The sequence below is a fragment of the Rhinopithecus bieti genome, unplaced genomic scaffold (genome assembly GCF_001698545.2).
Source record: "Rhinopithecus bieti isolate Rb0 unplaced genomic scaffold, ASM169854v2 scaffold_7884, whole genome shotgun sequence".
NCBI classification, from domain to species: Eukaryota; Metazoa; Chordata; class Mammalia; order Primates; family Cercopithecidae; genus Rhinopithecus; species Rhinopithecus bieti.
Genome location: NW_016806331.1, coordinates 923,581 through 946,178, shown reverse-complemented (window position 1 = coordinate 946,178; position 22,598 = coordinate 923,581). Strand labels below are relative to the sequence as shown.

General features: G+C 47.5%; 2 protein-coding genes across 2 annotated transcripts in view; one reads left to right on the top strand and one right to left on the bottom strand.

Moving 5' to 3' along the window:
* Positions 1 to 11,179, bottom strand: part of TWIST2 (twist family bHLH transcription factor 2) — a 61,435-nt gene extending 50,256 nt beyond the window's left edge. Inside the window, exon 1 of the mRNA XM_017875566.1 lies at positions 10,478 to 11,179. Within this exon, the coding sequence (XP_017731055.1) occupies positions 10,513 to 10,995 (483 nt within the window). The 5' untranslated portion in view covers positions 10,996 to 11,179 and the 3' untranslated portion in view covers positions 10,478 to 10,512. The remainder of the gene's footprint in view (positions 1 to 10,477) is intronic.
* On the top strand, positions 10,994 to 12,549 carry LOC108531975 (uncharacterized). Its single transcript, XM_017875656.1, is given in 9 exon segments — positions 10,994 to 11,072; positions 11,306 to 11,453; positions 11,667 to 11,769; positions 11,771 to 11,826; positions 11,828 to 11,927; positions 11,929 to 12,108; positions 12,110 to 12,166; positions 12,168 to 12,259; positions 12,261 to 12,549. Coding segments are annotated over 9 exon segments (1,104 nt in total).
* The last annotated feature ends 10,049 nt before the right edge of the window (positions 12,550 to 22,598 follow it).

The window sequence follows — 22,598 nt, the reverse complement described above, 5'->3', positions numbered from 1 at the left end:
TTTTTTTTTTTTTTTTTTGAGACAGAGTGTTGCTCTTGTTGCCCAGGCTGGAGTGCAGTGGCGCAATCTTGGCTCATTTCAACCTCTGCCTCCCGGGTTCAAGCAATTCTCCTGACTCAGCCTCCCTAGCAGCTGGGATTATAGGCGCCCACCACCATGCCCAGCTAATTTTTGTATTTTTAGTAGAGATGAGGTTTCACCGTGTTGGCCAGGCTGGTCTCGAACTCCTGACCTCAGGTGATCTGCCTGCCTCGGCCTCCCAAAGTGCTGGGATTACAAGCGTGAGCCACTGTGCCCAGCCTCATATGTTTTTATGGCTGAATTAGATTCCATTGTATGGGTGGGCTACGTTTTACTGACCCTCAGTTCATGCACACCTTGTTGTTTCCATCCTTTGACTATTGTGAATAAAGTTGCTATGAACACTCATGTACAAATTTTTGTTTGAACACCTGTTTTCAATGTTTTGGGGTATACACCTAGCAGCGGAATTGCAGGGTTGTATTGGCTCTTAGAATTCTAGTAGCCAGAGGGTTATCAGAAACTTAGTCCATTATTTTACAGACGGGGAAACTGAGGCCAAGGGAGGCCATTACTTGCCTCAGAAATTGCAAGGCTGAGAGCAGAGAAGTGTGCTACATGCCACGCTTAACTTCAGTTAAGTCTTATTCTGGACCGTGGATCCCCCAGACACAAGACAATGGGTTCTGCCCAAGAGAGTCACTTGAGGAGCTAGCTTGCCTCTCGCAAGGTCAATAGCCTAATTAAAATTTCCCAAATTAGAAAAATACCACCTCAAAAAAGCTTACTAAAGGGAAGAGTCACATATGATTTATTCCAGAAACAGCGACTTAAATTAATTGCAAAATCTGTTGTAGAGAGTCACACCGATCATGTATAGTCACAAGCATTTAAAAGTTCTAAGAATTAGTTAATTATGGTTTCACATTGTGATGAACCAAGTAGGAGAAAGCCCAGTGGGTGTGCCCAGGGAGCCAGAAATGCACACCAGCTTCACTTTCTGTCTCCCCACTTCCCCTTTTCCTCTTTCTGGTTAGAAAAAGTGAAATTATGTAATTAACATTGAACAATATTTGCAACTTTCAGGAAATGGTACAACACAAGCTGATTGTCCAAGAGCCTGGTACAGAGAACGCCCAGGCCAGTTGGCTGTGGAGGAACCAGCCAGGAGGATAAAGCCTGTCAAGTGCCCAATGTATGGTGTTTGTTTGCTGTTTGTTTGTTTGTTTGTTTGTTTGTTTGTTTGTTTGTTTTGAGACGAAATCTCACGTTGTCGCTCAGGCTGTAGTGCAGTGGCACGATCTCGACTCACTGCAACCTCTGCCTTCTGGGTTCAAGTGATTCTCCTGCTTCAGCCTCTTGAGTAGCTGGGATTACAGCCGTGTGCCACCACACCTGGCTGATTTTTGTATTTTTAATAGAGATAGGATTTCACTATGTTGGCCAGGCTGGTCTCGAACTCCTGATCTCAGGGAATCTGCCCACCTTGGCCTCCCAAAATGCTGGAATTACAGACATGAGCCACTTTGCCCAGCCTCAATGCAATATTTTATCTCTGTTCAAAGAGCTCTGCCATTCAAGCAGAAGGATGCTTTAAGAGACAGACAAGATGGTCGTTTGGCTTCTCTCAGCAAAGACAGGGCTGGTTCTGCTTCATCTGCAAACCTCAGCGGCGGCCTGGCATAATCTTCTCTTGGAAGCTGTCTTTAGAGGAGCCGAGGCTTTTAAAGTGGTATCTGACTGCAGGTTTAGATCTATCACTATTAAATCCAGGGGGAGGAAATCAGTGCTGAGTTACCACTTCCTTTCCTTAACCTTGGCAAATACTGAGCCGTGTTGGGCTCATGCTCAGACATTTATCAACATGACCTGATGGGTGACTTGGGCCTCAGCGAAGACGGGCTCCAAGGCCCATCCAGCCTCAGGGACCAGGGAAGTGCCAGGCTGGTGGGACGGTTACTTGCAAACAGCCAGCAGCGTCCTTCCTCTTGCTCTCCTCCTCTGTCATGGGATGGCCCTCCCGTCATGCAGGAGCACCATGCCCATGGCGCTCCTCCCCTAAACAGTCCCAGGCCAACCCAAGCTCCCTCCAGCGGTCCTTGACCCCAGACACAATAGATGGCCCCCTGACCACCTTCCTCTGGGGGCCTCTGCTTTCTCCGACAACTGAATCACCTGCAGTTGTCACAGGCCCCTCAGAGGCAGAGCCCCCTCTGGGGCTTCTTTGATGCCCCTTGCTGGGCAGTGTTGATGCCTGGGACCAAACAGGAGGGGAAGGCACCTGCGGGCCTTTTCAAGTCACTATGCCTTGGCGGCCTCCCTCGTGGCACCATTGCGGCAGTGTGGAGGGACCCTGCTGGATTTTTACAGTGTTGTTTTTCTGAGAATGGCAGGAAGGGTGGTTTTTCTGAAAAAATCGCTGTCTTCTAGGTCTCTGAGGGACACTGAGGAAGAGGTGCTGGGTCTCCCGTGGTCAGCAGCAGAGAGAGGCACACAGCCCTGACACAAGCCTAGAGATAAATACAGAACGGGACCTGCTCTCAAGGGACCTGAGTCCCTTCTGCAGCCCTGATCCCTTGTGAAATTCTTTATATATCACTTGACCTGTTCAAAACCCAATCTTCCCTTTTACTTTGTCCTTCATGAAAAAAAAAAAAGTTTCCATGTTACAAATTATAAATGATAGATTAATGTACACAAGGTTGCTGGGGACACACATGGAAATTACGTTGTTCCACACTGAAATTACATGATCTTATTCACTTGCGAACTGCAGTAAAACAAGAAAGGAGATAACATACAGCAACATGGAAACGAGCAGAGAGTTGAGCAACGGTGCTTATCTTTTGCTTGTGGTTTAATTAGAAGAAAATCCTACTCTCAGAAAAATATAGTCCGAAAGAAAGTTTTGGAATTAGCAATAATTTAACACCCAGTAAAATGCCCTTCAGTTAATTCTACCCCTTCAATGCTGCTGGCTCGCATGGGCCACCTGGACCCTGCCTATTAACACCTTCGCAGTCACACAAGACGGGACCTCAAGATAAGCTCTCTCCTGGCCCTACCTCGGGGGCGATAAAACGCCAGTCCTGGATGCACCCCCTCTGCCACAGCCACCGCACGGCCCCCACAGAGTTTGGGGATCACTGAAGCACACACTGAACCACTCAAAGAGCAGAGATGAAGGAAAGGAAACGGTACTTCTAGATCTCGTGATTAAAAGAAAACGCTGCCTGCATGAGAGAAATCAACAAAAACAGGGCACCTTGGGATTCTTAGGGTACAGATATCTGTTTGGGGCACTTCTGTTCTGGTATCAGTGAAACAATATTTTTAGAAAATAGTAACGTGAGCCCACAAAGGAGAGGAGTCGCCAAGCACGCACTGAGGCAGCGGTGCTGAGCACACATCGATGGGCCGCACCAGGCTTCAGGAGCCCCTAGATGCGCGTGGCTCAGAGGGTCCTTGGCCATTCTGTATTTACAGTCTGTATTTCCACGTGTGAGCTATCACGGGACCTGATGGTGGGCTTCTCGTTCTTCCTCTGTTACTTTTTTATAAAGTGAAACCTCAAGTGGACTTCAGCTAATCATTTTTTAAAAGATGCTGTTTCAACTAAAGAATGTATAAGAGTATATGCTGATTTGGGGGAAGCAGTAGGAAAGACTTGCTGGAGAAGAAATGTTCACCAGACAGAAAACAGAATGAGAAGTGATCACATTTTTCTCTCCTAGCTTCCCATCTACATATGCAGATTATCGTGGAAGAGAGGAAAGCCAGGCGGCTGGGCATATGCTGAAGATTTTGAATAGTTAGAAACCAGTATACATGTAGTAGGCAATCTGGGATTATTTGATTTCAGGAAAATTAATCCTCAATGAAGAGTTGTTCGCCCATTAGTGTCAATGATGTGAGCAGAGATGTGTTGATGACCAGTCGGAGGAAGAAGAGTATGCCTTCTCCTCCTTCCTTTCCCTTCCCTTCCAATTTGCAGTATTTTAGGCCTCTCCCAAAGAAATGATAACTGCCTCATTCTGTTACGTATCAAGACAAAACAATCTCCTTGAGACTGAGATTTAAAGTTCACACAAACGTTCCGGAAGGGATCCAGTCGGTACGGGTTTTGCCAGCCCTGCAGGCCAGCTCACGCCACGCCTGCGCACTCTTCCGCCGAGCTAAAAATCTGAGCTGTGGAAGTAAAGGACAAGTGACAGGTCCAGGGAGTCCACGCAGGCAGCCGGCTTGCGACTCTGAGCCCTCTGCGCACAGGCCACACGAACCACTCAAAGAGCAGAGACGAAGGAAAGGAAACGGTACTTCCAGATCTCGTGATTAAAAGAAAACGCTGCCTGCTTGCATTTTCACATACAGAATGCTAATTCAACGTAGAACAGACAAAGAAAGCCACCGTGGCAGCAGAGCCCGAGATTGTACATGACTGGCCTGTGCTTTCTTTTAGGAGGTTGTTCATGCTCCAAGCTGTCTCTCATGGAGCCCCTGCCTCGGAAGCAGGCCAAAATTTCTCCACCCTTCAGCAGGGGCATTTACTTACAGAGATTTAACAGAAATGCTAGGGTGGCATTTTGTCTGGAAAGCAATAGAAAAACAGTAGTAACGACGAAAGTTTCCATTTTTTCTCCACGGGGAAGATGGCAAAACGGTCTCTAACCTTCCCCTCTCACAGCAAAAGGCTAAAAAGCTGCCATAGCCCCTCCTGGGGGGAACTGCTCTGCCTGGTGCTCCGGAAAGGCTCTGCCTGTGACCACACCACAAACCTCAGCCACAGGGTGGGGTCTGATGTTTAGTCAAGCTCGAAGGGTTAATACAAATCAAGGAGTTTGCCCAGATCTTTCCTGTCAGTCACACACCAGACCTGCACATCCAGAAACACAGAGGTGAACTGCCCATCAAATTAGACAGTGAGAAATAGGAATCTAATGCCAGACCACATAACACAATTTACCATTTCCTCCCTGAAGATGCTGATGGCTATTTTTTTAAGACAGAATGTGAACTAAAAAGTCAGGAGTATTTTCCAGGATAATCGAATTTGATAACCGAAAGCTCTTCTGAGTTCAACCCTGTCTTTCATTTCAGTGAAGGGAAATTCTGAACTAAAGGAAAGAGAGATATGTCTAAGTTTAAAGGCATTGCTCTTAGGATCTGAGAAGTAAAACTATAGTTCTACATGAGGCTTCGAGAGAAGCTGGGTCATCTAAATCTTTCCCTGGCCAAATAACAGAGGAAAACAATATTATGATAGAAAACTGCTCAGTGAGGGACAGCCCCAGCAGACACTGCACTCAGCTCGTGCCATCATGCTCTCACATCCTCATAATCACAGGATCATCATGTTATTCTAAACACCGCAGTTGTGGATGAAATAGCCCAGATATCTGCAGCATGTCAGATACCGTTTGGGTTCAAAATGACTCTATTTTTAACTAAACACTAAAAAATTTCCCTCATGTTGGAATCAAGTTATGTGCTGGCTTTTCCAATTTCAGATCCAAGTCTCCTTTTGAAGTGACAACCATTAATAATCACTGAAGAGAAATCCCACTGTGCCTCAGTTTACAACAGCTTAAAATTCACCTTGTTAATGCTACCGCCCTCATTTCCAAATCGGCATCAGGTAAGGTGTAGTTTAATATCACTCAATCTCACTCAACGGGTTACTACCAAACAAAAACACAAAATAGGTTTCTAAAACAATTATTGATTAAAAATAACTATAACAGGGCTTAGAGTTTAAGTCTCTCTCTCCCCCCCGCCCCACTCCTCTGCTATATCCTGTCCCTTTCACTGTGTTTGCCTCCAAATACTAAAACTCCAATCTCTATACTTCTTGATGAATAATTTTTATAAATCATTGGCTTTAGAATTGCATGTGTATACTTAATGAAAGTTAATATAAAATTAGTATCTTAAAAAGCAAATATAACACAGGTATCAGTTTAAGGTAGATACTTCCCAAAATGTTTTATAAAATATTTTCTTTATTAGTATAGGAATAAATGTATTGCTATTATAATTGGTATTTTACCTTTCATATTTCTGGGATACTACTCTTTATTTAAGACTTATAAGGAACCACAGATTTAAACTAAAGTTATGAGTTATAGTGCTCTGCTCAGAAAGAGTTATATATTGGAAATATATTGAGATTCTCAAATGGCATCAGAAAAAAAATGTGGAGTTTTGCTCAAGTCACATTTTTAGTTTATTGCTCTGAGATAAAGCTTAGTAGTAATTTCTTAGATAATTTGCTTATCTAAGTATATAGATTTAATATTTTTGTGGAATATCTTTTTTATTTTAATTTTCAGATAATTATAGATTCACAGGAGGTTGCAAGAAATATTATACAGAGATTCTCATATATTCACTCCTTTCTCCCAATGATGACATCTTGCAAAACTACAGTACAATTATCATAATAAGGAAACTGGCATCAATATCATCCCCAGACCTTATTCAGATTTCACCAGTTTTACATGCACTCCTGTGTGTGTGTGTGTGTGTGTGTGTGTGTGTGTGTGTGTGTGTTTAGTGCTGTGCAATTTTATCATGTGTAGACTCAGGTGACCATGTGGAATATCTTTTTAATCAGTTTCTGTTTGTAGTGTTTCATCTTGGCTTTACTTTTGAAAACAGAATCTATTAGATTCTGTTTCTCCTTTATGGTTTTCCTTTCCTTGGCTACAGTAACTTATTCATCTCTTCTTTGAATGTTATTGCCTCATTTGTGAACTCTCTGCTAGCGGAGAGCTCTGTATTTGGTTTGCTTTTGCAGCACATTTATCCTTTCCCAGGAAAAGACACAAACATAAACAGACATCCCAGCATTCACAGGGTTTTTAAAGACACCAGTGAGAATAGATTAATATAAATACTAAGCTTAAAAACTGTCATAAAAGTTCAGCCTTTAAAATTGGCTTATTAAAATATTTGTTTTTTTTTAAAGCCCAGATTTAAACTAAAGTTATGAGTTATAGTGCTCTGCTCAGAAAGAGTTTACTTTATGTGTGTGGTTTTTTTTTTTAATTTTTAAATTTTTATTTTTTTGCCAGGCAAAAGGAATCCGGCATCTGTGCTGTCTACCCAGAACAGAGTGAAGCAAGGATGACAAGAACATGGTTCCGCTCGAGATCTGTCTGAAAATGAGTTTCAGGAAACCTCAGTGAAGTATTCTATCTCAAATGGCCTCAGACACTGAAGTCTGAGGAAGTCCCTCTCCAGCAAGATGAGTAGTAAGACTTCCCTGATGCAAGGCCGAAAGGACTGCTGATACTTAAGGGGACAAGACCCACACGAACAGGTCAAATCCCTACATCAGATCTCATTGATAAGTATTTTGTAACCAAACATTGCTTATATTCCAGGGAGCTCAGCCTTTCATTCTACTTCTAAGCAAGCAAAAGCTCCGTTGGGATTCTGCATTTCTGTTCTTCTCCACGAAGAACTGATTTTCTAGCATCCCGAATACAGCAGTTAACAAACACCTTTGAGAAGTAAATTTTCAGGAGGGAGGAAAAGGCTAACGTATATTAGATGGTGAAGGGGCCATGCAATTTCTTCAAAGGAGCTAAAAGTTCTCAGAAAAAAAAAAGTTTGTTGAGTAAGGTAACCTATTGCAAATCTGTGCACACTTTGCAGAAGTTAGAGAAGATGTTTTCTTTAACCACACAGCAGGGAAGAGGACAAACTTCTGATAAACTAATGGTCACCTTCCCCCATCCTCCAAGCCAGGTGGCCGGGACCCTGCTCCAAAGGCTCAGGCATTTAATGAGAATACTAAAAAAATCCTTTTGAGATTTTTCCATGAGATGAATCCAACTGACTGGCCAAAGACACCTGATTTATTGTCTAATTGTGCTTTTAAATACCAGGCCAAAGAAGAAAGGCAGGATAGATATCAGCACCAGCCGCACTCCACCATCTCTTGTGTTTCTCTTCCTTTCAAAGGACAACTTAGGCTTTGTGCTGCTGTTAGTCTCGACACAATTTCTTCACATACGTGAAAACATCCCACATCAAACATTAAAATCACTTACAATGTACTGAAATGTCTAGAGATTCTTTACTGATGCATATAATTAATGTTTCTTAGAAATGCTACAAATAAAAACAAATGCTGTTTAGCAACATTTTCAGGAATCAAACGAATTATAATTGTATTGATCTGACAGGGAATAATGAGTTAAAAACAAAAAGAATGACAAGATGTTTGCCTAACGTGCCTGATAGATAAAAACAAGGCGTGTCCAGAATCATTCATGGATAAAATTTTTCCATATTTCTTTTCTCTCCTTTTCGAGTATCTACTTAAAGAAACTAGCTTGTTTGAACTACTCAGTTATAGTCCAGTACATAAAAATAAAAATAAATAGGCTCCTTATAGATCATCGGCTCTCCCACTACCTGTGTAATTATCGATTATATTTTTAAGGAATTTTTTTTTCCAAATAAGCTCTTAGCACTGTTTTTATTTATTTATGGCATGTGTTGCATTTTATTTTTCTATAATCTTTAATGGTTACCTATGGCTGATTCTCTAAGTTTTGAGGAATGCGATTATTTTTAAATGAATTTTAAATGTTCCTACTAAATTTTAGCAGCATCATATCTACTGGTATTTGTTTTCAGTAATTTTCTGGAGGGCAGTCTTAACGATAATTACAGTGACATTTTCCTTAAACATGGCTCAGTGTGTGTGTTTTTAAAAAGATGACATTCCTCATCTGTTTGTTCTTATTTCAGATGTGCTATAAACCATAAATGAGGTAAAGCATAAATGGAAGCAACTAATGGAAGCTCATTATTTAGGCAGCGAAAACCAGAATTAATGTATTACCCCACTGTAGTGTTTAGTACTCAGCCAATCCAAACTTTCCTAGAGAAATATGTGATTTGAGACACTTTCCATATGTTTTTGACAAAGACAGGAGAAGATTCCCACAAGTTATTTTCTGCTGAAAATTCTTCTTAAAAACTATACAGTTATCATTATTATCTCAGGAGGCTCTCCTCATCGAAAGAATTTTCAGTGACATCGAAATAAAAGTTGAAAAAATGAAATAAAACCCACCTGTGCTAGATCAGCTTTTCGTGGCCTCGGCAACAACATTCGCAGATATTATAGTACCACATAAAAAAAGAAATAGATATGTTTGGGAGAATAGGCGGCCGGGTGCTCTTGATTAATCTAAATTCCTTCTGTGTGAAGTAGAGACTTTCATAAAAAACATCACAAGATGTGCGAGGAACTAAAACATACTAAGGAGGAAGGATTTTTAACGCGGCCCCGGCAAAAAGAACCCTGTGCCCCTCCATGGCCCAGGATGGCGGATGAGAGAGGGGCTCGCCTGCTCACGGAGCCTCTGGGAAAGGACGGCGCCTCTGTGGCTCGAGCCTGTCTAAAGGGACTTGAAAGGTGTCTGGTGAAAAGGACCCGGTGCAGGACGTCCTAATCGCTCTTCCAGAGGAAACCACAACTTCGAGTGCTCCTGGCCGCTGTGTCCCCCAAGCCTCCTCCTCGTGCAGGGAGGGCCCGGCGCGCACCGCCTCCCTGACCCCCAGACCTGTGTCCCAGCCTGGACCCCTCGCCCACCCCTGCGGGGTTGGACCCCAGGACGCGGCGCGGGCGGGGCCCCTCCCGGGCACTCCAGGGTCAAGGTTGGGACTCAGGGCTCCCAACTCCTAGGTCGGCTCCACCTGCCTGCCGGCGCCTTGGGGCTCCGCGCGGCTGCGTCCGACCCCCCTGCTTCAGCGCTCCAGGCTCTGCGCCCTCGGCCCAGGGCCCTTCTCGGGCACTCCCGGCCCTGCGGCTGCTCCGGCCCCGAAGCGCAGGGCAGTTTCCTCTCGCCCGCCCCAGGCAAACCCTGGAGCCGCAGGCCCGCACCTCTATGCCTACTGGGTCGGCCAGGGGACCCCAGGCGCCAGCAGCTGGGGAGATCTGAGTGTCCGCCCGACGAACGCGCTCTACCCATGCCCCGGAAGAGAGCGAAGCCATTAGCCCGACACCACCGGCTCGGGCAGCTTCACGGGCGGCCTGCGCTGCGGCGGACGCAAAGGGCAGCCAGTCCCCATCTCCCAGTCCCCGGTAGGTTTCTCCGATGCCCGTCCCTTCCACCGCCAACCACCGACACCCTCACACCACGGAGAATGAAAAATGCGAACATTTGTCTAAGTATCTTCGGACCGCGCCGGGGAAGTCACCGGTCCGCCGGTTCCCAACTGACACCCTCGCATGGAAGTTTGCACTCAGGGGTGTCCCTGGGACTGGGAGCGTCCCTCCTGCCCGCCTTCGTTGCTAAGAGGAAAAGCGCACGGCATCCACACCACCGCGGCCCGCGGGGCCTTCCCGAGGAGACACGCGCAGGCCCCAGCGCCCCTGCGCCCCTGCCGCCCGCCCCCCGCAGCGGAGGGCGCCCGTCCCGCGCGCAGCACCTACCCTGGCGCGCCGGTCCGGAGGTGGGTGGCGCGGCGCTAGTGGGAGGCGGACATGGACCACGCGCCCTCCATGCGCCACACGGAGAAGGCGTAGCTGAGGCGCTCGTGGGCCACGTAGCTGCAGCTGGTCATCTTATTGTCCATCTCGTCGCTCTGCAGGACCTGGTAGAGGAAGTCTATGTACCTGGCGGCCAGCTTGAGCGTCTGGATCTTGCTCAGCTTGTCAGAGGGCAGCGTGGGGATGATCTTGCGCAGCGCCGCGAAGGCCTCGTTGAGGGACTGGGTGCGCTGGCGCTCGCGCACGTTGGCCAGGATGCGCTGGCTCTGCAGCTCCTCGAAGGACTGCGCACTGGGGCTGCCCTTCTTGCCGCGCTTGCCCGGGGTCGGGCTGCCATCTTCGCTCGACTTCTTGCTGTAGCGCCGCTTCCGGCCGAAGCGCTTGGGCTGCCGCTCGAGCTCCTCCTCGCTGGTGCCCAGGCTGTCCACGGGGGACACGGGCGAGCTGGAGCCCTCCTCCATGGCGCCCGCCCGGCGCGCGTGGGGCTGGGGCGCCGGGGCGCCGAGCGCGCGCCGCTGGCCAAGCCGGCGGTCGCCGAGTACACGCTCTCGGAGTTGCTGGAAAGGCTCTGATTTCAAGGCCGGCTTGTGCAAAAACCGAGGTCTCCGGGAGAGGAAGTTATTCTAACTTTTTTGGAAACTCTAGCCGGGCTGGGTTGCTAAATAGTTGTCAGGAGCTAGGGCGGCGCGCTGATTGGCCGCGGTGGCCGGGGGCAGGACAAGTTCTGGGGCCTTCGCCGGCCGCCCCCGCCCCCCGGCGCGGCACTTTCAGTTTTGCCTCCCCTTCGGCCCCTGCCTCGGAGGGCATCCCGGGGGCCGGGTCCTCGCCCGCCGCCCGCGCCCCCACCCCGAACGCAGGACACTCTCCGGCCGCCCCGAGCCCTAGGCCTGGCCAAGCCTGGCTTTGTCTGCGCCTTAACGTAGAGATCGGCCCCCACTGGGCTTTGGGGGGGTCTCTCTCTCGGCGTGAGGGGCTCGAGAGGCGAGTCCAGCCCCAGATGCGCTCCCCGAAGATAAGGACACAGCCAGAAGCCTCCTCGACCTGTGTGGGTCTTGGCGGCCCCCGGGCGCACAGCTAGTCTGCACCGCGGCCCGCAAGCTTAGGCCTGGGGTCTGGGGAGCTGCACGGGCAGCGGTCTCGGTGCCCCGACCGCCAGTGTAAGGACAGTCAGTGATCCCTGGAGACGCCCGTGCCCAAGGACATGCCGCCAAGATCCGTGGAGATGCCACCCTTCGGGTTAGCGTGCATGTCGGGGACCATTTCTCACCCGGGCTTGTTGGGGAGCTCCGGCCCGATGCCTTTCCCGAACCTTCTTCTAACTCCTTTAAAACAACGCCACAGCGAGCCTCTGCGGGAGCGCCCGGTGCCCGCCGCGCCCGCCTGCCTGGCTCTGCCCGGGGTTGCTGGGCGCGGGTTGGGGCGCCTGCCGGCCCGCCTTGTCCTGCCCCAGCCTCTGCGCTCCGCCTTAGCTTCGCGGGTCAGCGGAGGACGGAGGGCGCTCCAGGAGTTGCACGAGGCTGTCCCGGGCCCGGCCTCCGCTGCGCTGGGCGCCAGCGGGCAGCTCCGAGCAGGAGGGTGCAGGGTGGCTGGAGTGTGGGGCCCGGCCTCGGTGAGCGACACCATGGACCCCGGCCCCCGGGCCATCTGGACGCCGAGCGTGAGCGCGTTTGAAGTGGTTCGGGGGCTCTTTGTTCGCCAGGCCGCTCTGGCTCTGGGCCTGGAGGTGGTTTACGGCTTGGATGCCTTTGAACCTATTCCCAGGTGACCCGGGCTCAATTAGGCCTGGGCCTGAACCGGGCTGTCAGGCAAGCTGCGTGATCAAGGGCGGGCTGGGCCCTTTTATTGAAGTTGAACCCGGGGCCGGGGAGTGCTCGGCCTCCGCCGCTCCTCCGGCAGGCCAGGCGGGCCGCGAGGTGGGGCCCGCGGGCCGCGACCACCGCGTTGGGAAACCCGAGGACAGCAGAGAGCGGGTTCTTCGCGCCCCTGTCTAAGGGCCCTGGCTCCGGCCGTTCTAGGGGACGTTTTACTAACAATCCATCAAGGAAGGCAGAACGCCAAGGAGCAGGCCCTCGCATGCATGTGACTCGGTAGCAGCGCCCTGCGCAGTGTCTGCGCACGGGACCCGCGGCTTCAGTTCCATGACTAAAGGTTCTGCAGAGCCACCGCACCCAGCCCCACCCGGCCTGACCGCCCTACTTCCTCCGCGCTGGGAAGGCCCACGGCCCCTCTAGTACAGCAAAATAGCTTTCCGGGTCCCTTTCTTCAAAATTCTCAAATAAAAATTTAAGGAACGAGAGAGAGAGAGAGAAGCCAGGTCCCCAGCAGTCCTGCCTGTGCTGGGCTGAATCCCTTCCTGGGGCTTCACGTCAAATGGACAGGGCCTGTTTTCCCCGAACTGGCCTTTCCCTGGTTTCTTTGCTCAGAGCAGTAATAGTAGCGATTTGCTGCTTTTTTTGCCAGCCCTGTGTGGGTCCAAGGACCCAGATCCAGCGACATCTCCCACTTCCCAGATGCAGAGGGCTTTTACTGAGGAGCGGAGCTGCCTGGTACCCTGCTTCGCCACCCCTGTCTCCCTGTCTGCTTGCCCCTATGTCACTCTGGCTCTGTCTGTGTGTCTTTTTCGCTGTCCTTCTTTCTGTCTCTCTCTCCAGCAGAGAGAGTTCATATTTTAGTTTGAAAGAAAAACAGCTCAGCTTTGGTCCTGAGCAGCCCAGGGCTCAGCCCAGCCCTGAGGACCAGAGGTCCCGGGGACGCCTTGGAAGGGGAGCGCAAGCTGGGTTGCAGGCTCTTCTTTGCCTAGGGAGATGGGCCTGGAGGATTTCACCTGCGACCCCCGGGGCGCCCAGGTCCTGTTATAACCGGCAGCCCAGTGCAATCGTCTGGATGCACTTTCCTCATGGCGTGTCTTTTCTATTTTAAAATACTTTAACAATGATTAAAGTACTGGAGTCTGTGATACTGACGGGTGCTTGCAGAAAACCTTGGTTAACGGAATTTGGAGTGTCTTTCTTATGCTGTATTGCCAGCCCCTCACAGTCATTACCTGGGCAGTGACCCCTTGCATAAACAGGAGAAAATAAGGCACGGTGACATTTAGCAGCATTTCCAAAGTCACCTGCAGGTTGTCTGGGGAAGTGACAGCATTCTTCTCTTTTGAGGAGGAGAATTTGCTGAATTAAAACCCAAATGAAAATGTCATCAGTTTGGGAAATAATACTCAGGTTATTGATTTAGTTTGAGTTTTTTTTTTCTTTCAAAAATTAAGTCAGTGATAAGGCTAATAAAGCCAATGTATTAATAGCATAAGTACTATAATGTATCTCTGTGTGAATATTCTTTGCAGGACCACCCAGGCTCACTTGGACTTGAATTAAATATCACGCAATAAAGATTCACAGAAGTAAACACAGGTCTTGGGGTACTTATTCATTATTGAGTATGGAAAATCCTGTGAATGCTTCCTTTCATATATGTAAAAAAGTGTGCTTTGTTTCATGTGACTTTGTGTTTTTTAAAAAAATGACCTGGTGTTCTGAAAGATTCTTCTATTGCACGTTTTCCTTAGGGCAGCAAGTAAGAGAAGGTGCCATGTTTTCACAGCGAATTTGACGGCTATTAGTTTGGCTTTAATCTTGCTGCAGTGGAATGACACTGCTGGGATTGTCACCTGGGGATAGTCTTCAAGAATAGGGGCCAGGCATGGTGGCTCATGCCTGTAATCCCCCCAGCATTTTGGGAGGCCGAGGCGGGTGGATCACCTGAGGTTGGGAGGTCGAGACCAGCCTGGACAACATGGTGAAAACCCATCCGTACTAAAAATACAAAAATTAGCCCGGCGTGGTGGTGCACGCCTGTAATCTCCGCTACTCGGGAGGCTGAGGCAGGAGAATCACTTGAACCCAGGAGGTGGAGATTGCAGTGAGCCGAGATCACGCCACTGCACTCCAGCCTGGGTGCAAGAGCAAGACTGTGTCAAAACACACGCGCACACACACACACACACACACACAATAGGATGATGCAATTATACAGCCCCTGGGCTTTCTTGGGACAATAAACTGTGTACTTGCTCAGATGTGAAAAACATTTAGTAAACTCCCAGGAGCTATATAAAGCAATGAATGTATATATTTGAATGCCATTGTTGCTACCGTTTGTCAAAACGCCTGCACAGGTGAACCCACCTGAGCTCTTCACCAGATCCTTTTGTAGTTTAACTCTATAAAGTTCTTGATGGAGCCAAGAGACAAAAACCAAGATATTGTTAAAGGTCTAATTTCCATTCCCAGTGACATAGTGGGTTGTTCCCTCCACTTGAATTTAGTGAACTGAGAGCAGATGACAGAGCAGCCCATATTTGTGTGACAGAATCAATCCAACAGATTAATGAATCAATGACATTGATCCAGGGGTTGATAACAGCATCTCCCAGTCAAACAGCACTTCCTTATTTGCAAAGCAAATAGCATTAGCTCAGTAGCAGTCTTAACACTGACACAGCGCTCCACTGACACTTTTCCATCAAACTAGTCTTAGTGCCTTCCTTTTGAATTATTCTCTCTTAGACCGAAGTAACAGGGAACATGACCCATTATTTTAAGAAACCACAAATTTTCAGAGATGGACTCTGGAAATTATCTGACCAAGTTTTGGCATTTCTGTGTAGATTCTAGGAGTCTTCAGCATCATGTTGCTGAATGTTAGAAATATGCTGTCTGGGAAAAAGTTATCCTTGTACCATGTATTGTTGGCTTTATTCTGGCAATACTTTATGCCTCCCTGCAACCACCTGCCACCTCCCAAGATTTCAATCATCCAGCACATTCCCCAGTGTGATAGAGCAGCGGTAGGGTTTGGGGGTCACTGTAAAATCATTTTTCAGTTCTAAAAGCCAGGGTTGAAGATGCTTCTCGAATCTAGTCATAAAGTGCAATGTATTCTTGATGATGAGCATCAGAAAGAACACTTTCTGGATGTCAAGTCCAAGAGCCAATCTTCTGCCTAATTTCAGCAATGACACCAGCAGGATGGAATCCTACTTACAGAGAACCAGAACCTAAAGCCCAAGGCACATATCCTGTACAGGCAGGATTCGCCTTTAAAAATCCCCACTGCTACTTTGGGAGGCCAAGGTGGGCAGATCACTTGAGGTCAAGAGTTCAAGACCAGCCTGGCCAACATGGCAAAACCTCATTTCTATCAAAAACACAAATAATTAGCTGGGCATGGTGGTGTGTGGCTGTAATCCCAGCTACTCTGCTGGGTGAGGCATGAGGAAGGAAAGCCTGGTAACTGCTGCAATGTGAATGAATCCTGCAGTCATTGATGCTATGTGAAATAAGCCAACACAAAAGAGTAAACACTGGCTGGGCCCAGTGGCTCACGCCTGTAATCCCTGCACTTTGGGAGGCTGAAGCAGGCGGATCACCTGAGGTTAGGAATTCGAGACCAGCCTGGCCAATATGGTGAAACCCTGTTTCTACTAAAAATACAAAAATTAGCCAGGCATGGTGATGCACGCCTGTAGTCCCAGCTACTTGGGAGACTGAGGCAGGAGAATCTCTTGAACCCGGGAGACGGAGGTTGCAGTGAGTCGAGATCGAGCCATTGCACTCCAGCCTGGGTGACAGAGCGAGACTCTGTTTCAAAAAAAAGAAAAAAAAGAAAGAAAGAGAAGGAAAGAAGGAAAGAAAGCAAGAAAGGAAGGAAGGAAAGAAAGAAAGAAAAAGAGAGAGAGAAAGAAAAGAAAAGAAAGAAGGAAAGAGAGAGAAAGAAAGAAAGAAAGAAAGAAAGAAAGAAAGAAAGAAAGAAAGAAAGAAAGAAAGAAAGAAAGAGAAAGAAAGAAAGGAAGGAAGGAAGGAAGGAAGGAAGGAAGAAAGATCACTATATGGAAGAGATATCTGTGCACTCGTGTTTATCACACCACTCTTCACGATGATCAAGATCTTGAATCAACTTAAGTGTCCATCATGGATGAATGGATACAAAAATCTGATATATATATATATATACTGGAATATTATTCAGAAATGAAAAGAATGAACTCCTGTCACTTTCAGCACCATGAATGGAACTCGAGGTCATTGTGTTAAGTGAAATAAGCCAGATACAGAAAGACAAATATCTTGTGTTTGCACTCACATGTGGGAGCTAAAAAATCAGATCTCATGGAGGTGGAGAGTAGGATCGTGGTTCCCAGAGGTCAGGAAGAGGAAGGGAGACAGGGAGACAAAGAGGAGTTGGCCAAGGGGAACAAAAATACAGTCATATAGAAGAAATAAGTTCTAGTATTCTGCAGTGCTATAGGGAAATTATAGTTAACAATAATTTATTGTATATTTCAAAATAGCTAGAAATTAAGTTGTATAATGTTTCCAACAGAAAGAAAGAGAAATGTTGAAGATGATGGACATCCCAATTATCCTGGTTTGATTGTTACACATCATGTACAGGTGTCAAAATACCCCAAAAATATGTCCAACCAATATATCAAGAAAAAAGATAAATGTTACAGATTCCAATCAACATAAAAAAAAGATAAAAAATAATCCCCTTGAGAAATCCTTTGGGTTGGGGGACTGGGGCTGAGGCACAGCTGCAGTGTAATGGCCCTGCCCTCAAGTGTCTGATGTTGCTAACCCAGCAGTGTTGAACAGCATCATCTCCTGGTGGCATCGTTCCTCCCTGTTTTGGGTCCTCATCCTCCTTTCCAGCCAGCCTCTCTTCTTTCTTCTTAAATTGCAACAGATGGGAAGATGAAAATGACCTTTTTCAGGCTCTGGAAGCCCTGATTGGTGAGGTGAACTTCTAGGGATATGTAGGGAAATGGGAAGATGCTTGCATGTTGCTGGTCAGCCCAGGGTGGAGGTGTTGGGTTTTCTTGGCAGCCTGGTGTCCAGGCACTGGATGTCGAGAGTTGTGGTCTGCACATCCAGTTCCTGGAGAGGTGCACAGCAGGAGCGCTATGGCTCCAAAGCTGGCTGCAGCAGGAGTGGCTCCTTGATTCCAGGTGGTTCTGGATTCACTGGTTTCTGGATGCAATGAGTCAGCAACTCAAGCTCTGCAGTATGCCTCGGAAGCCAAGCTCGACAGCTCTACCTAGAGCCTGCTCATTCAGCTCCACAAACGATTCTATCATGGCCTCTAATAAGTCATTTCCTGCTTACGCAATGTACTCTTTGTTCTCCATAGTGGAATCCTGGTGGGACACCCACACTTCTGGACTGTGGTTTAGAAGGTGGACGCTAGGGCTCCCCCCATCCTTTGGCTTTGACTTCTTGACATCACTAACATCCACTCATAAAGTGGAGCTAACACTGGCCTTTGGCACACGTTTTTATTTTTATTTATTTTATTATTTTATTTTTTTTTTATTTTTTTGAGGTAGAGTCTCACTCTGTCACCCAGACTAGAGTGCAGTGGCATAATCTCAGCTTACTGCAACCTTGGCCTCCTGGGTTTAAGCGATTCTCCTGCCTCAGCTTCCTGAGTAGCTAGGATTACAGGAGCTCACCACCACGCCCGGCTAATTTTTGTATTTTTAGTAGAGATGAGGTTTCACCATGTTGGCCAGACTGGTCTCAAACTCCTGACCTCAAGTAATCCACTTGCCTCGGCCCCCCAAAGTGCTGGGATTACAGGCATGAGCCACTGCGCCCAGCTGGCACACATTATTAAATGCCTTTGAGAGCTAATCAAAGCTGTTCTTGCATCAAACTCATGTGACTTTTTTTAACCTGGAATATATACCAAATTTCAATTAAAAAATGAAAATGGAAAGATCAAATAAGACATAAATAGAGTCAGAAAGAATAGAGTGTAGGGGGCTGGGATGGGAGCCAAGTCCCTCCTAATAAATCTTGCTGTGTAGATTTGACTTTGGAATCATGTAAATGTTCATATAATTATATATATAAAATCAAGTAAAATAAAAAAAAGTAGAAATCCCTAAAAACTCAAAAGCAAAATCACACAAATGTACCTTATCAAATGTGTATCATATTGGTGTCTTAACCACGCAAACAGAAATAATTTAAGCTAATTTAAAACACTATAATTGCCTTAACATCCCTAGTGAAATACACTCTAAAGGCAAAAAGAACTGCAAAAAAGGCTTAAACCTTTCAGCATTCATGTTTCTAGTAACAAAATTGCTAAAACTATATTGTGAGCTAAGCCAAATCAATAATTATGTTCATGTCTTTGGGGATCAAGATCTCCAACCTCAAAGAAAAGAGGTACAAATGTAAAACAAAAGAAATTGTCTGGTGTAGTGGCTCCCGCCTGTAATCCCAGCACTTTGGGAGGCCGAGGCAGGCAGATCACAAAGTCAGGAGATCGAGACCACCCTGACTAACACAGTGAAACCCCATCTCTAGTAAAAATACAAAAAATTAGCCAGGCATGGTGGCATGCACCTGTAATCCCAGCTACTAGGGAGGCTGAGGCAGGAGAATGGCATGAAACCAGGAGGTGGAGCTTGCACTGAGCCGAGATCTTGCCACTGAACTCCAGCCTGGGTGACAGAGTGAGACTCCATCTCAAAAAAAAAAAAAAAAATTTAAGTGAAACCATGTAATTCTAAATTTGTTGGAAACGTCAGCTATGGGCTTGGGTCTGTATTTCCTGACCCTGACTACTGAAAAGAACTAGGACAATGAACCACCCACTGACAATGAGCACCACTCGTGTGCAGATTTTGGTCTCTCCTTGAAGAAATGGTTGACTTAGGTCTAGAGTAAAACAAGATAAGACTGAGTCACACTTGGGGAAGATCCCCAGTCATTGCTATTTTCCTTGTGGCTGGCCCCTCTCTCCTGGGAGGAATTCTTCCACCTCCTGCTCTGAGGCAGAAGCTTGGGTTCCAGTGTCTTGGGAGACTTGGGAAGGGACCTAGGCAGGGGATCTCACCATTCAGAATGTGGATTTTCACACATTTAACCTTTTCTCAGTACAAACCCTCTCATCTCTCAGCACTGCCAGGTTCTCCTTTTGGGCTCAGATTTTCCAGAGTAACTTTCCAGCTCCTTCCAGGCTTGTCCCCATGATGATTACCTCCCATCAGGTCCCTCCCACCACACATGGGAATTATGGGAGCTACAATTCTAGATGAGATTTGGGTGGGCACACAGCCAAACCATATCACATTCTCACTGTCCTGCCCTGATTTTTAACCTTCAAATTTGTCATTCACATCCTATGCCCTCTCTTTCCCACCCTGCTCAGCTCCCTACTCATTTAACTTTTAAACATAGCACTTTCAAATGAAGGCAGTGTGGAGGGATCATAGGAATCACGGTGGCATCTCTCCTCACTGGAGACACACCCTAATTTTTAAAAATGTGGCTGGACACGGTGGCTCACGCCTATAATCCTAGCACTTTGGGAGATCGAGGTGGGCAGATCACCTGAGGTCTGGAGTTCTAAACCAGCCTGGCCAACATGGTGAAATCCTGTCTCTACTAAAAATACAAAAATTAGCCAGACATGGTGGCAGGCGCTTGTAATCCCAGCTACTCAGTAGGCTGAGGCAGAAGAATCGCTTGAAATTCATCTCAAAAAAAGAAAAAAAAAGAAAAACCCTATGCTATTTATTGTACAACTATGGGAAGAAATTAATCAAACAGCAAATTATTAATACAGTACCTTCTAATTAATCATTATTTAGTGTGCTTCATATTGTGCTAAGAAGTGGAGTAGGAGCCAATAGATAGACACTTTTTTTTTTTTTTTTTTTTTGAGATGTAGTCTCACTCTGTCACCCCAGCTGGTGTGCAATGGCGCTATCTCAGCTCGTTGCAACCTCCACCTCCTGGGTTCAAACAATTCTCCTGCCTTAGCCTCCTGAGTAGCTGGGACTACAGGTGCATGCCACCACACCCAGCTAATTTTTGTATTTTAGTAGAGACAGGGTTTCACCATCTTGGCCAGGCTGGTCTCGAACTCCTGACCTCAGGTGATCCACCCACCTCAGCCTCCCAAAGTGCTGAGATTACAGGTGTGAGCCACCTCTCCGGGATGACAGATACTTTATAAGACAGCAGGCTGAGGGATGTAATGGGGTTTTGAATCCAAGCTGAGAAGACTGGGAAGAGAATTATCTGCAGGGTTTGGGGTACCCAGAAAGACATCAGTAAAGGGCAAGTGAGATGGTGAATATTTTCAACTTGATTGGATTTAAGGGTGCAAAGTATTGTTCCTGGGTGTGTCTGTGAGGGTGTTCCCAAAGACTAACATTTGAGTCAGTGGACTAAGACAGGCAGAGCCACCCTCAGTCTGGGGGGGACCATCTAATCAGCTGCCAACAAGGCTAGAATAAAGTAAGCAGAAGAATATGGAAGGACTGGACTGGTTGAGTCTCCCACCTTCATCTTTCTCCTATGCTAGAGGCCTCCTGCCCTGGAACATCAGACTCAAGTTCTTCAGCTTTCAGACCCTTGGGTCTACACCAGTGGTTTGCTGGGGGATCTCGGACCTTCAACCGCAGACTGAAGGCTGCAATGTTGGCTTTTGTACTTTTGAAGCTTTGGGACTTGAACTGACCCTTCTCCTCAGCTTGCAGATGGCCTGTTGTGGGACATCAGCTTGTGATCATGTGAGCCAATTCTCCTTCATAAACTCCTTTTCATAGATACATCTTTCCTATAGTCCTGTCCCTCTAGAGAACCCTGACTAATACAGTAAGTAACATCTGCCAGGTAGAGGAGGGAGAAAAACTCATTCAGGCGAAGAGATGACGCTGTGCCAAGACCCAAAGGCATGAAAGAGGCGTTCATGTCCCTGAAATGGGTAGCACCCTGTGGCTCAGACCTCAGGGGCTCAGTGGTTAGCACCCTCTTGGTTGTAGGTAACAGACATTCAGCCTGAACCTGCCTACCAGAAATGTATTGGCTCACTACTTGGGAAGTTCAGGCTTGGGTTGGCTTCAAGCTTAGCTGGATCCAGGAGTTTCGGTGATGTTATATCCCTCTCCTTTCTCTCCATGCTTTAGCTCTGCCTCCCTCTGTGTGTGGGCCTTGCTTTTTCCTGTGCGTGATAGGAGGTGGGATACTCCAGAGTCACATCCTCCCAGGACAGCAGTGCCTATTAAACAGCCTTCCTCTCTTGTTTGGCAGAGACACTAGGGGGCTCTGCCGGCCTGACTCCAGCTGGGGCTCCTGTGATGGGGTGGGATAAGAAGGGCAGGTTGGTGCCCTGAGAGTGGAAAGAGGTGCTGGGCAGATAAGCAAGGCTTGTCCACTGGGTGTGCTTCTAGCACCATAGAGGAAGGCAGGGACCAGGCTCCCAAGGGTCTTGTGGGACCAGTTAGGAGTTTGAATTTCCTTCTGGAGGCAACTGGAAACAAACGAGAATTCTAAGGGAAAAAGTGATCCAGCTGGAAGATGGAAGCCAGCCCAGTGCCCAGCCAGACAAGGAACTGCAATGGGTAGGGAGGGGACAGGAGGCAGGAGAGGGGACAGGAGGCAGTGGAGGAGGAGTTGAGAGTGGGGAGCCAAGAAGCGGGAGCCGCAGAATTTGGCCTCTCTTCCCATGACTATGAAGTGTCTGGAGATTGGCTTGGGCTAACATGGGAGTTCACCTGGACCCACCACCTCTTGCTACATGTAGATGCTAATTGAGAGTGGGAAGGCAGGCAATTGAAACTCTTATTTTTTTATCATATAAGAAAAGAAATGCTAGTTGCAGTCGCTCATGCCTGTAATCCCAGCACTTTGAGAGACTGAGATCGGTGATCGCTTGAGCCCAGGGTATAAGACCAACCTGGGCAATATAATAAGATCCCATCTCTACAAAAAATACAAAAGTTAGCCAGGCGTGTTGGTGTGTGCCTGTAGTTCCAGCTACTCAGGATGTTGAGGCAAAAGAATCATTTGAGCCCAGGAAGTCGAGGCTGCAGTGATCCGTGATCACACCACTGCCTCTAGCCTGAGTGACAGAACAAGACCTTGTCAAAAAAAGAATAAGAAGGAGAAGGGGAAGGAGAAGAGGAAGAAGAGGAGGAGGAGGAGGAGGATGGAGGGGAGCGAGAAGGAGAGGGAAAGGGAGAGGGAGGGGAAGGGAGGGG